Genomic DNA, 14691 nt, shown 5'->3' with positions numbered 1-14691 from the left:
TGAGTATGAAACCCCCCAAAAAGAGAAAACTCTACGAGCTAGGAAATCAGAAATGGTTTTCTGTGCCATCAGCCCACACTGATGTGAAATACAGAAGGCTGGATTCTGTTTTATAATTAGAAGTGCAGTTTATTAAGCAATTACATGAGAGGAGAATCGGAGAGGACAGAAGAATTCACTGGCATAGTCTTTTGGGGATGCTTTCAGGAAGCACATGAAATGCGGTGGGTAGTTTTTCTGCTATCCCTGTGCCGCAGTGCTTTATAAGTGGCAAATAAAGGTAGTTTTGCACTTCAGATATCCTCTGGGTGCTTTGTAGATGTGCTGATTTGCGGATGTGCACAAGCTTGTCATTTTGTTTGACATATTAGAAGAAAGGAGCTATGTAACGTAGTAGACAGTGTCAGATAAAGACCAGTTGGCCCATCCAGTCTGCCCACACTGCTAAGGATATATCCCAGTTACAGGAAAGTAACTGCTTGTAGGATGTCACTTCCTTGGTTCTCTGCCATGCTGGGTAGATGAGAACAAGTTCCCATACTTAGTCCAACAGCCACACCCTCCTCCCCTCCCCTCCCCTCCGTAATAACCTAAACAAGGTATGCCGAAACATGTCACATGGGGCTGATGCAATATTTGTTGAGCGCCCATTTTCCTAACGCACACCCAGCCACCTCTCCTGAGCGCGCGATGCGGTATTTAAAGGCGGGGAGGCGCTAGGGAAAACTGTGCCTCCTCGGCATCAGGCGCCCAGGAAAGGTGGCTGTCAGTGTGGATTGGAAAACCAGACGCTCAATACGAGCATTTGTTTTCTCCAGTTACTGGTACAATACACATGTACAAGATACATGGCCTGGACCATGTATCTTGTGTGTTTTTATATTGCACACCCAGAATTATTTTTATTTTTTGACCCGAGTCCTTTTTTTTTTTTTTTAACCGGAATCTGCTTTTTGTGGTTCCTCCTACTTAGTATCGCGACAAAACTAATAGGAGGCATCACAGCAGGATTTTTGTTTTTATCAACAAGCACTTGAGTGTGGCATACCTTTACGCTAGCCCCGGATTGGCGTAAAATTCGCTGCGTTGTAATGGGCACATTGGCCGCTCAGGAAATGTTTTGCATCGCCTGCATTAGCTAATAGTCTCATCTACATGGAATTTAAACGTGATGAGCGCTGTTAGCTGCGCGGTGGTTTGGAAGCCCTAATTCCTGTATTGCATCGGGTTATGGCTGCACGTCCAAAACGATTCCAACCGCGTTAGACCGTGTGCTAGCTGCAGCGCATGATATTGCATTGGTCCCATGTTAGCAGCCAAACTAGAAGAAGCCTTTAAATTATCCATCAATAAGCGGGGCTGAAATAGCCATAAAATGTGGCTGACGTCATCCAGTGGCACCACTCAGATCTTTCTCCAAGCTAATAGAGATTCTGCTCTACTGAGCATGTCTGGGAATTCCCGCTCAGGCATTACATCGTGATCCCCCCTCAGTCTTTTTTTGTCTGAGCACTAGCATGGATGTGTACCTCTATCTTAAAAAAAAAACCAAAAACATTTTCAAAAGTTTCTTTAAAACTGCCTCGGCAGCCCCCAAACAACACTTTTCAATGCTATCTTTTCCAAAAAGAGATGATTTTTCGTCAGAATGTGTACCAAGAAAAAAGCCACAGTAAGTGTATTTAAAGATCGAGTTTGTGGCAGGAATATGTCCATTGATGGATGCAAGCTCTGCTACTCTTACTTGAGTCCAAGTGAATTGTTACAATTGCAGACAGATATTTCTGTGAACACAACAGTCTAGGGCATGGAAAATGAAGGAACTGAATAATTCTCATAGAAGCCGTAGTAAGTCCTCGTCAAGAATCACATCTTTGTCTGCCTCACTAGGAATATAGTTGAAAGCTAGCTCCTCTAAAATATCTCCCCCACTGGTAGAACAAGCCGAATCCTCGGGATTGAGTAAACATAGCCACCATGTGCCAAAAGGAGGTGCCATGCCACTGAAACACTGGAGCATCGGGTGCCACAGACGCACAGAGGCTCGAATGCATCTACATCGACACAGTTGACCCCAAGTTTGCATTGTTGTCATCGAGCCTTGGAACATTGATCATCAAGCCTTTGCTCATTAAACCATTGGAAGCATCGATGCATCATACTGCAAATCTTCCTACGCAACTATATGCTGGTCTGGGTAAGCTCTTCACTGGAGTAGAAGGGTGATAGATTCCCTCTTCTACCATGATTTCTAGAGCCCGCTTGCCAATGAAATTACTATTACAAGGTTTGCGTCCAGAACCACCAGATCCTGTTTGCTTTCTGGTGCCTCTTATTTCCAATCTGCTTCCAGTACAAATCTACAAAGCCCAGAAAATGTTCAACACGCCATTCTAGTATCAGAAGGTGATGTTCCACCGCCTACACCAGGTCAGAGGGCACGTCAGCCATTTGACCAAGTAGCAGAGTTGGTGAAAGATTTCTTTACCCCCTTAGTGGCTAAGGTTAAGGAGGGTACTATTTAACATTTCCTTTCCAAGATGTTATCTTTACTTCCATGAGAGGGAGATCCAGAATTTCCAATAAACATGGAACCCCCACAAGGGTTTCTAGCCCACAGCATTCGCATGCGGCAGACTCTAGCCACTCTGAGGATACGCACCAAGAGTTCTCTCTTCCAAGGTGACCAAAGATCCCTCCTCCTTCACCAGCTTCATCATTGGCGTCCTGGTTTGGTGTTCCCTTGCCTCTAGACTCCCAAGTGGGATTGATGGGAATTCCCTCCGACCCCCCCCCCCCCCCCACACACACACACAAAAAGAACACTTGCTACTTCCAGAAGACCTTTCCTATTTCAGGTTTCTGGACAAATTAGCTCTTAGAGTGAATATACTTAAAGGCAAAGACTCTCATGCAGACATCTGGGGCCTTCTCCAGGTTCTGGAAGCTCCTGTGGACCCAGTAGCAATCCCGGTTCATCATATCCTGCAAGATCTACAAATGAGAATGTGGGAAAATCCCATTTCTGTGCTTCAAGTACAAAGTTATAAAAAAAAAAAATCCCTAGGCTTTGGAATAATATATTTAGCCAGTCAGTCAGTAGTAGTAGAAAAAAGCATATTTTAAAAGCATAAAGAAAACAAGAAAAGATCCCAGGCTACTGGACAATTTTGGCAAAATGATATTTCAAAGCTTAAGACACAGATCACTGTTCATCAATTCTACATAGTTCAGTACTTATACAATTGTGTACAAACATGATGGCAGAATTGCTTACCCTCAGCCACTGTTGGATGCCAAAGAGATCTGTCTACAAGATGTTTGACACCACCTCACGCTCCTTATTGAACTCCACTCCAGCTTTCTATATGGACTGGTTGAGTGTCAGTATGCTATGTGAGGATGTCTGTGAAAAGTTGGCAGAGGTTGCCCCGCCTTTGTGATTAACCTCTTTGGAAATAAACTTAGAGAACCAGTGGCTCAGATTAAGGAACAACATGTAGCGGTGGAGTCCCTCTCCGCAGGACCGGAACAGCAGTCTTCTGCTAGGCATCCATTCTGTGCTGTTAAAAGACCTTATTTCCATAGATGCCCCTTCCGGCAATTCCAGTGCTACCAGATGCCATCCCTACTTCTGCATCAACAACTTTTCACTTGCGCTAAACAGTATGAATGCCATCAATCTAAAGCAATGCAACAGATCCAGCCCAAGCCTGTGCCAAATTTTTGACCACCCGTTAGACCCAGCGACTACCCTCTCTTGTAGGGGGGAGAATCCTCCACTACTTAGAAAAATGGTGCAAGATCACCAAAGACTGCTGGGTTCTCAAGATTGTGGACTCTGAATATCATTTGTATTTCTTTTGGCTTCCTGTGCTTCCTTACTGGTCAGCCTTCAATTTGGATCTGTCTCACTCCTCACAACTCTGCCTGGAAGTGGATTCACTCCTTGAACAAGTTGGCAATAGAACCATTTCCTTCCCATCATCATGGTCACAGGTTCTACTCTTGCTATTTCATCATCCCCAAAAAATCTGGAGGACTGAGACCAATCCTAGATTTAAGAAGCCTGAACAAGCATATATGGAAGAAATTCAAAATAAATTCCCTCCACTCAACCCCCCCTCCTTTATCCAGAAAGGGTGTGTGCTCTGAATCTAAAAGATGCTTATGCTCACCTTTCCATCTACCTCTCCCATTGGCAATACCTTCATTTTATGGTAGATTGGTCTCTTTATCAATACAGAATGCTCCCCATCAACCTCTCAGCTGCAGTGAGAGTCTTCACCAACTGCCTGGCTGTAGTAGCAGCACATCTATGCCATCATAGCATCCAAGTCTTTTCTTACTTGGATGACTGGCTTGTGACAGCAAATTCCCAAGAAGGCATTCTGACCACTCTGAGAAATCGATATGTCTCTTACAGTCACTGAGCTTCCTTGTGAATTTCAGGAAATAGACTTTGATTTCATCCCAGAAGATCAAGTTCATTGAGGTGTGGCTAGATTCTCTGCAGAAGAGAACTTTCCTTTCTTCAGATAATCCTCTGGGCAATGGTTTACATATTATTGAACACATATAAATCAACTGCCAGAGAAGTTCTGGTTGCTCTTGGTCACATGGCAGCAGCAATCAATGTAGTATTGCTGACCTGCCTGCACATACGTCGCCTCCAGTGGGGCCTTCATTTCAGACCAGCTTACTCAGCCCTAACAACCAATATAGAGATTTCAACAGAAGTGAAACAGGAATTGAGTTGGTGGCTGGACGCCTTCATTTTACAGGAAAGAGCACTGCAACGACAAGATTCTCACCAGATAACATTAGTAACAGATGCCTCCACAAAGGGTCATTCCTGGAGAAACAGTTTCAAATCAGTTTCCTTGAGCTGAGAGCGATAAGGTATAGTCTAACAACTTTCACGTGCTGCCTTCAAGGAAAAAATGTTCTCATCCAGACAGACAGACAGACAGACAGACAGAAACAAGGAGACACGGGATCTTGGATTTTGTGCTAGGCAGCGATAAAAAAATATGGGCATGCAGAAATCAAGTTGTACTGCAAGCACCTATCTTCCCAGAAACCTCAGCATGCTGGCAGATCACCTCTGTAGAATCTCTCAGCCACACAAATGGACCCTTTAGCAATCCACATCTAACAGACTGTTAAGTCTCTGGGGATTTCCAACAATTGACCTATTTGTGTCATAACAAAACAGAAAATTAGAAAAGTTTTGCTTCATTCTTCCTGGCAAAGTCACATCCACCCAGGATACTTTCTGCTTGACTTTTCTGCTTGATCTCATGTTCGCTTTTCCACCAAGTCTATTAATAGCTAGAACAGTGCAAAAAGTACTGAAGGATCGGGCCCGTCTGATCCTCATAGCTCCAGTGTGGCCCAGGCAAGTCTGATTTGCTTATCTAACACAGCTCACTAGTCTTCCTCCAATACCTCTTGGATCAGATCCATACTTGTTCACTCAGGAAGAAACGCTTGTTTCATCTAAATCTTCCCTCCCTCAGCTTTACAGCTTGGATGTTAAATGCTCAATTATAAAAGACTTGTCCTTTCCTAAAGCAGTGGATGACATGGGCATGTCTCTTTAACTAGAAGAGCCTACAGTTTCAAATAGAAAAGATGTTCCACATGTTGTCAACACAACAACATGCGAACCAAAAGAGTTACTAGATATCTGCTCTCACTTTCTGAATCAGGCTTTGCCACCTCATCAGAAAGAGTACTTTTCAATGTCATAGCAGCTTACCATGTTCAAAATGAGGGTAAGCCTATCTCCATCCATCATGAAAGGCTTGTGGCATACTAACCCACCAGTTATAAAACCTTCTATTCTGTGGGATCTAAATGTGATCCTGGTACAACTGATGAAGCCACTCTTTGAACTGTAGGCGGCGGCGGCCTCACTCAAATTTCTAACATGGAACCAGAAGAGTGAGCGAACTTCAGGCATTAGGTCCACCATAAGGTGGTCCTCTGCAGCCACCCAAAATTTCTGCCAAAGATTACAACAGCATTTTCATATTCATCAAGTCAGTGTGATACCTATATTCTTCCCAAAACCTCATGCACATGAAGGGAAGAAAGCCCTTCATACCTTGGAGTGTAAACTGGCTTTAGCTTACTATAAGTGAAGAACCCGACCTCATTACCAGACTTCTCAACTATTCGTCTTACAATCCCAACAGATTGGATATAGCTGAGGCCAGACATACATTGTCCAGCTGGCTAATAGACTGCATCTCACACTGCTGTAGGCTAACAGGCCTTCAGATTACAGACACAAACAAGACTCATCGCGTTAGATACATGGCTGCATCAGTGGCTCATCTGTGACCTGTGCTTCTCGAAGAAATCTGCAAAACTGCAACATATTCTTCAGTGCACATCTTTACGTACCATTACTGTCTGGGCAATCTCTCAGAGAGTGACAACAAATTCAGACAAGCAGTTTTGTGTAGCCTTTCACCCAATAGTCTGTTCTCCATGGTGGGTTCCGGGTTGCTTTTTCAGTAAATGCTGTGCTGCAATCTTCAGCTTGGGACTCCCCACGATATAGCTAATTTAGCCCTGCTTATAGATGGAAAAAGCAAGTTTGTTTACTTTAAATCGTGCCGTACTAAATACCCACCCACCCTCTCATGGAGAGTTGACTACTTAGCTAAATTTAGCTCTAAAATCAACCGAGGGGGCTCATGAGGCAATATCCGAGCAGAAAGTCCGGCACATAAGCACTACTAGCTTATGAGAGAGAGGTCTATTTGGTGCTATTGGATGACATCACCTATGTCATGACTAATTGATTGTGCTATCTAAGGAAAACACCATTTACGATAAGCAAACCTGCTTTCTTCACCTACAAGGAGGTCCATATTGAGTAAGCTAGGAAGCGGGAAAGTTACAGAGGTAATTCTATTTAGATATTCAGTAAAACGTAAACAGATACATATTCTGTTGTTACCTGGAAAAAGTGATCTGGATAATTTTAGGAGAGTCCTCTGGCACAGCTAGACTTACCCGGATGACTGGATAGTGCTGAATATCAGTGCTAACTGGATAAGGTAAAGCCCATTCCAGAAAGCTCTATCACCATCTCTTTTTCTTTTTTTTTCTTGTTAATCCAGCTAAACTTTGTGCATGTAATGAGTTATCCAGACAAATTTTAAACAGAGAGCAACGGGGGAAATGTTTGAAACCAACGATTTGTCTGGTTAACACCCGGAGAAATCTTTTGACTAAGGTCCTCAAGGATTATTTTATTTGATAACTAAACCCTTGAAGACCATATTTTTTGCCACAAAAGATATCAAAAGGAGGTATGAACTGGAGCATTTTGAGGTTAGTAAAGCTCAAGGATTCTGACCTTCTTCAGGTTACTAACGCCTTAGGCTGGAAGCACATTTCCTGGGGCAGGTTGGCATTGAATTTGTGAGAACCTTCACTGAAGCATTTGGTACTATGATGCTCTAGGTAGAGCTGTGGGCTAAAACAACAACGTCAAGTTAACCAGCCAGTGGGCAAAATAATGGTGCTGGGCTTGTCTGTTCTGGCCACCCCAGTTCACTCTGCAGTTCCTCTGACTTATAAGAAGAGGAGGGGAGAGAGAGTCCACCAGCAAACCCTCAAAAGTGAGGAGGGGGTTTTGTGATTCTTTAAATTTTATTTAAAATATACCCAGACTGAGCCACCCACTAGATGAGGCTAGTGGGTGGCTCAGTCTGGGTATATTTTAAATACAATTTTTCTTTTTTAGAATTTTATTTGAGTTTTTTTTTTAATTTTAATTTTGTTTAGATGTATCAATTTACAACAAATGAAATAAAACAAGTATAAAGGTTATTTTTTAAGGCTTTAGGAGGTTAAAATGTTCCAACATTATCGCCTGAAGGCAAGATCATTTTCTGGAATGATTCCCCATCTTTGGAACAACTTACCACTGAGTTGAGAGAAGAGGTCGAGCTTTTAAAATTTAGGAAAGCTTTAAAAACTTGCTTGATGAAGTTGTTCAGTAGATAGAAAGTGATTAGCAGAGAAAAAGGAAGAAAACTTGCCCAGAAGGTTTAATTATGTTGTTATATATTTTTACTTTTTTTTGTTTTGTATTTTTATCTTATGTTTTGAATTTGTTGTAAATTGCTTAGGAAGATATTTTCTGTTAGGCGATAAATAAATGATTTTAAATAAATAAATAAATGTGAAAAATAAGAAAAGGGGGTCGTTAGAAACCTTCTGAAATATTATCAATAATACAGGAGGATATTTAAAATATATTACCCAACCAAACTATCCAACAGCCTTATTCTTGATAAAGGTTTCAAGATATAGAAGATCAATTAATACAAAATTATTTCTTTGATAAGTCACAAGACATTTGCATGGGTATTTAAAGAAAAAGGTAGGCCGTATAGCAATAATTCTCTTTCAGCTGAAAAAATAGTTTTCTACGACATTGTGTAGTTCAGCATATCAGGAAATGCATATATCTGACCACAAAACAATCTTCCTTTATTTTTACAAAATTTATGAAAATCAGATCCTTGTCCTGCTCTAAAGAGAGAGGAACTAGAAGGGAGCACTCAAGGAAAGTGGAAAGGGAGGGACTATACACACTATTTTATTTTATTTAAAAATAATTTATATTCCGCGTGATCTAACATATTCAAACGCGGATTATAATAAAACATTCACAAAGTATAAAACAGAAATGGGAGAAAAACCTTAATGAATCTGGCCCTAAGTTTAAAATGCGTTCATCATGAGAGGATATCGTCCTTCTGTTTTTAGGAAGATAATACATTTTTGTTAAGAACATAAGATATTGCCATGCTGGGTCAGACCAAGGGTCCATCAAGCCCAGCATCCTGTTTCCAACAGTAGCCAATCCAGGCCATAAGAACCTGGCAAGTGCCCAAAAACTAAGACGATCCCATGCTACTGATGCAATTAATAGCAGTGGCTATTCCCTAAGTAAACGTGATTAATAGCCATTAATGGTCTTCTCCTCCAAGAACTTATCCAAACCTTTTTTAAACCCAACTACACTAACTGCACTAACCACATCCTCTGGCAACAAATTCCAGAGCTTAATTGTGCGTTAGAGCAGGACAGTTTGGTGAAGAAAGAGAGAGTATCACTCTTGCATATTTTTTAAACAATCCTAATGCAGACATTAACCTGTTCATCAGAAAGTTTAAAAAAGACAGATCCTTCTTTCTTGTACCATTTTCAATATTCCCCAGCTGAGAATGTAAGATCAAACTATCTTTAATGTATAAGGTTTTTTATTTTTCAATAAAAGAAATACATTCAATGAAACCTGGCAAGGAAGGATTTACTCTGCACCCCCATCAAACTATCTTTAATGTGAGCACCATCAACAAATTGAAGGGCAGCTGTTTGTGCATTCACATTAACCAAAGAGCTCTCTATAGCATTCAAACAGAGATCTTGTTCTTGAATTTTAGACCTGGTGTCCACTGTAATCTTACTACTCGCCAAATGTCTATCCTAGTTATTTTGGAAGGCTCCTCAATATCGCCTGAATCAATAGAAAGAGATAATGTAGAGGGTAAGGGTGCCCGCCGAGCCAAACTATTTCCGAAGGGCCTACAAAAGCTCCTTCCTCAACTTCAATGTTAGTCGGAGGCCCATCTGATCTTACAACCGAGTCAGGTGATACAGAAGATAAATCCATATCCAATTGAGTTTTAAATCCTTGCTGTTTGCTAGGAGAGCTCATTTCTCCCGAAATCCTATAGTGACTAAAAGTGTAGCACCAGCCATGTCTGGTGGTGGAGAGGGTAAACTCGTACCTGGACTTAGAGAGGCGTCACTTCGCTATCTCTGTCCATACTGGTATGAGCTGATAGCCACACCACAGGATAGCCCTTTAGACCTTGAGTGGGAGCTGAAAATGGTATAAAAATCTTGCCCATTAAAACTCTGGGCCCAGCCGTCGCAGGCAGCTGACGTAGCCACGCACCCCTCTCAGTGAGGAAGGGGGGGAGGCAGGCTCTGCCACCCCCAGCTTTCCTCCTCCCGGCTAGGGACCTCTGCCGGAGTTGTTTTTACTTGAATTTGTTTTGGTGATTGTTGAGTTTTCATTCCTAGTTCTTGTATTTGTATTTTTCTATTGTACTCTGCCTTGATGCAATCAGCGTATATCCAAGGGCATTTTTCTGTGTAATTAGTGAAGCGTATTCTGCATGTGGACAGACCGGTTATGTGAAGACAGTCACATGGCTGTGCGAGTTTTCTGAACTCTATTGTTAACCTAAAAACCTAGATATGTTTCAGTATTTACCTATACTCGGCGGCTAATGGAGCCGTTGCATTCTTTACTCTCCCCTCTCGTCCATTAATCACAAGTCTACATATCTCACCATAAATGATAAATTATCCGAAATAAACCATTGTGATTGTTCCTTCCTGAAAGCAGGGGGCCACTGTTCCCCTCCCCTCCAGTACGGAGCATGTTCCATTTCTAGGTGTGCTGACAGATAACAGAAAGCAGGGAGATGTGGTTTTATTGTTTCTCACCAGGTCAACTTCCTACAGAAAGGGGCAGATTTTAAAAGCCCTGCGCGCCTAAATCCAGCTGGATTTAGGCGCGCAGGGGACTTGCGCGTCTATGTTGCATAGGCCACCGGCGCACGCAAAGCCCCAGGACATGCGTAAGTCCCGGGGCTTTGCTTGGGGGGCGTGCCGGGGGCGGCGCAGGATTCGGGGGTCGTTCCGGGGGCGGGGCCGTGGGCGTGGTGCCGGCCCGTGGGCGTGGCCGAGGCCTCCGAACCAGCCCCCAGGCTGCCGGCACGCGCAAGTTACACCTGCCTCGGGCAGGCGTAACTTTCTTAACAAAGGTAGGGAGGGGATTTAGTTAGGGCTGGGGGGGTGGGTTAGGTAGGGGAAGGGAGGGGAAGGTGGGAGGGGGACCGGAAAAAAAGTTCCCTCCAAGGCCGCTCCGATTTCGAGCGACCTCGGAGGGAATGGAGGCAGGCTGCTCGGCTCGGCGCGCGCAGGTTGCACAGTTGTGTACCCTCCCCTGCAAGCACCGACCCTGGATTTTATAACATGCATGCGGCAGTGCGAGCATGTTATAAAATCGGGCATAGATTTGTTCACGCCAGGTTGCACGAACAAATCTACGCCTGCCATAACTTTAAAAATCTACCCCACAGTGTGTTTATCCTTAATTCATTGAGGTTTAAGTGTCCTAGTCTACCCCAAAACCTCCAGAGCTAACATTCCCTGGCCTTTTACCTGCCTAGGCATGAGATTTGTTTTTATTTCATTTTTTGAAAAAGGAATGTTTCTGAAAGATGCGCAAATTAAAGTGTTAACGATTGATGTTGCTGTTCACGTTTCAAATGCGTGCTGACACTGTGTGTGTGTGTGTGTGTGTGTACGATTTGAAAAAAAAGTGTTAAGATTTTACGGCAGTCGGGATGAGGCCTTCTGGGTCAGAGCAGGACAACGCCGGGTCATGGGAATGGGAGCAGAACTGCCCCCAGGACCCTGCGGAGAAGGATTTCTTCACCTGCTGCCTAGGTGTGATCTGTGGTGATCTGAGATATAATAAGAAGTTCTCCTGTGTGCATTGCATTCCTGCTCTGAGGACCCCTGGAGAGGCAGGCATCGGTGCTGAGCCGCCTCTGCTGACCGGACACTTGGCAAGGTCTGCAGCTGCTGGAGATTCCCTTTTATTTAGCTTGAGCAGTTGTACGTTTGTTTCTGGGAGTCAGCGGGGAGTAGATTACAGATGGTGGTTTGATGTGATATGCAGAAAGAGCAAACTGACTTCTGTGCCCTTGTTTCTTTTTCATCTCAGACATGAAGACCAGAAAATGGAGTTTCCTGCTGGAGGAATATCAAAGGCTAAGTGAGAAACTGCATTTCCATTTATGATATTTTACATAGTGCAGAAACCATTACTCCGTGTGCCTAGTGCCAGCAAATGGCCTAACCCGAGGCTGATGCGAGCAGCCTTCTCAGGCCCTGCTGTACTTTGAGAGGGATTATTTAGGGGAGGCAGCAGTAATTAACACACATTGTTCTAAAAAAGAAAAAGTTCTGGCTGCCTTATTTGCATATGCTATCACAGTATCTTGACCAGGGGGTGTGAGGAGGATAATTTGTTGCTCGCTGAAATGATCCAGCCTGCCATACGTGTCTTTGTGTCTTATTTGAGAACCTGCATTTGTTCAAAGTGAATTTCTCCTTCGGTTCTGTGATTGAAAGGATCATAAAATGTCTGCAGCATCAGTGCTAAGATATGGGCTGGGAGGGGAAACGAGAGCTGACTTTCTCAGGGGTGCAGTACGGCCCGGTGTCCTTGGCCTGTAGGAAAAGTCTGTGGAAGTGGCCAGGAAAGTCAGAAAGTGTCCAGCACTGAGCAGAGCGGTAAAGGGTGGCCCACATGGCACACGGGCAGGCAGTGGGAGTTTCCACCAAAAGCTGGGATCTAGCTCTTGGGCTGATGTAGCAAGATGCACGCTCAAAACAGGCTTCAGTATTGAGCACCTGTTGCCCTAGCACGCGCAGCCACATCACTGGGCCCCCGATGCAGTATTTAAGTGAGAGGCAGTGATTAACAGAGTCTGACTTATGTATGGTCTTTGTGGCATTGCACTAATATTCGGTCTTTCTTATATGTTGAAAATGTTCTTTCTATTCAATTGCCTTTTTCTGTTTGGTTAACAATTTTTGGGATCATGTCATTGGGAGAGGGGGTTCCTCTACAGTGATACAGAGACTATGGGTTTCCAAAGTGGTTTTGGTTGCCAAGAGTACTGTTCTATGCTATCGGACACAGAAGGTGAATCTGACTTTTATGTTCTGGAGAAATGCTGTTCATTGACATTTGATATTGAAAATGGTGGTTATTTTATGATTTGTGTAATGTGTTTTATTAGAATTATTAGTTTTATTTCTTTAATGTATTTATAATTTATTTTATTGTAAGTTTATGATTTTATTGATTTTATTTTTTGATATTATTCTTTGTAAACCATGATGATTGATCACAGAATGGCAATAAATAAATAAATAAAATGGGGTTCTCCTAGAAGAAAGCAGAGAGCATTGGGCATTTGGATGCCGTATATAGAAGCTTGTTCTTGAATACTTATTGAACTGATTTTCAGTTGCTTACTTCTTGTATATATGTATATGTTTTACACTGGGGAGGGAGGGTAGATTGTTACTGTGGGAACTGGTTGCTGTTTACTCTGTAAAGATTTTACTATTTGCCTGTTTAGCTCAGAATCAAAGCTACCCGGTCATGTCTGTGTTTTCGAGTTGTTATAAATCAGTAATAAACAGATTTAAACATAAATGAGAGGCAATGTGGAAAGGGGCACGCTAAGGGAGAAATCTGTGTCTTTAGCGCTCAAGAGTAGTTTATTGCAACGTGCGTTCAATACGAGCGTCCGTTTCATCCCGCTTCTTTTTTTTGTTGTTTGCTGAAGTGCATTATATTAGGTGCCCCTAGCTACGGGTGACTAACTTGTGTGGCCATAAGAAAAGTGGGTTCCTTTTTGATCGTCAATATAAATTAATTTTTCTCCACCACAAGCAATAAAGTGGAGTCTCAGCGATTACTAAGGAGGAGGACACGCTTATCGCAACACAAAGGACCATGGTTTTTGTTTGTTTCTCATGAGCCCTTGACTGCAAGTTGACGTCACTCAACGCACAATAAAGCTCTGGAATTTGCTGCCAGAGGATGTGGTTAGTGCAGTTAGTATAGCTGTGTTTAAAAAAGGATTGGATAAGTTCTTGGAGGAGAAGTCCATTACCTGCTATTAAGTTCACTTAGAGAATAGCCACTGCCATTAGCAATGGTAACATGGAATAGACTTAGTTTTTGGGTACTTGCCAGGTACTCATAGCCTGGATTGGCCACTGTTGGAAACAGGATGCTGGGCTTGATGGACCCTTGGTCTGACCCAATATGGCAGGTTCTCATGCTCTTATGCAGCTGAGAGAAGAAAGGGAGATTGTGTGCGGCATGCCCCCAGGGCCCGAGAGAGCTGTGGGCTAGGCCACTGAGAAGAGGGGAAAAGGCAGGAGGTCGGATGCTTCAGCAGTCACAATTATTGCTGCTGCTGTTGTGAGAAGAGCGAGGAGAAGGTGTGAGGAGGGAGGAGAGAGCAACTGAGCTGCTGAGGTGAGGTGTGAAAAGGCAGGAAAGAGCAATTGATCTGCTGAAGTGAGAAGAGGGAGGAGAGAACTACTGAGTTTCAAAGAGAGAGAAGATAGCAATTGACCTCTCGAAGTGAGAAAAAAAAGAGCCATTACCCCACTACCCCAGTCACTATTTTATTTATTTATTTGAAAACTTTTCTATACCGTCGTTTAGTGATGCACCATCACAACGGTTTACATTTAGGCACAAAATAGGTTTGGTTTGCTTTCTAAGTTATCCATGGGGTGCCAATATTTTACGGTTACATAGTTCAAAAATATACTCTAAATGAGAAGTGTATTGGAGATGCTGTAGAGTGGGCTGTGATTATTGGTTTACCCCCACCTGGTGAACCTACAATCTCCACCTGAGATCGCTTCCTGATTAATCCACCTAAGAGCAACGCCACCACCACCACCACATGAAATTCTTAACTTGAGATCACCACCTGACTTAACTGACATCAAAACGAAGTCTCCACCTGAACGAAG

The 14691-nt window shown here is 43.1% G+C and overlaps 1 protein-coding gene across 2 annotated transcripts in view; it reads left to right on the top strand.

Moving 5' to 3' along the window:
- Positions 1-14691, top strand: part of SMARCAL1 (SWI/SNF related, matrix associated, actin dependent regulator of chromatin, subfamily a like 1) — a 192129-nt gene that overhangs the window by 43610 nt on the left and 133828 nt on the right. For both annotated transcript variants that reach the window (XM_029605117.1, XM_029605118.1), the window contains exon 5: positions 11843-11893. In XM_029605117.1, the coding sequence (XP_029460977.1) occupies positions 11843-11893 (51 nt within the window). The remainder of the gene's footprint in view (positions 1-11842; positions 11894-14691) is intronic.

Source organism: Rhinatrema bivittatum, chromosome 6 (assembly GCF_901001135.1).
Source record: "Rhinatrema bivittatum chromosome 6, aRhiBiv1.1, whole genome shotgun sequence".
Classification (NCBI taxonomy): Eukaryota; Metazoa; Chordata; class Amphibia; order Gymnophiona; family Rhinatrematidae; genus Rhinatrema; species Rhinatrema bivittatum.
This window is presented reverse-complemented; position numbering and strand designations above follow the sequence as displayed.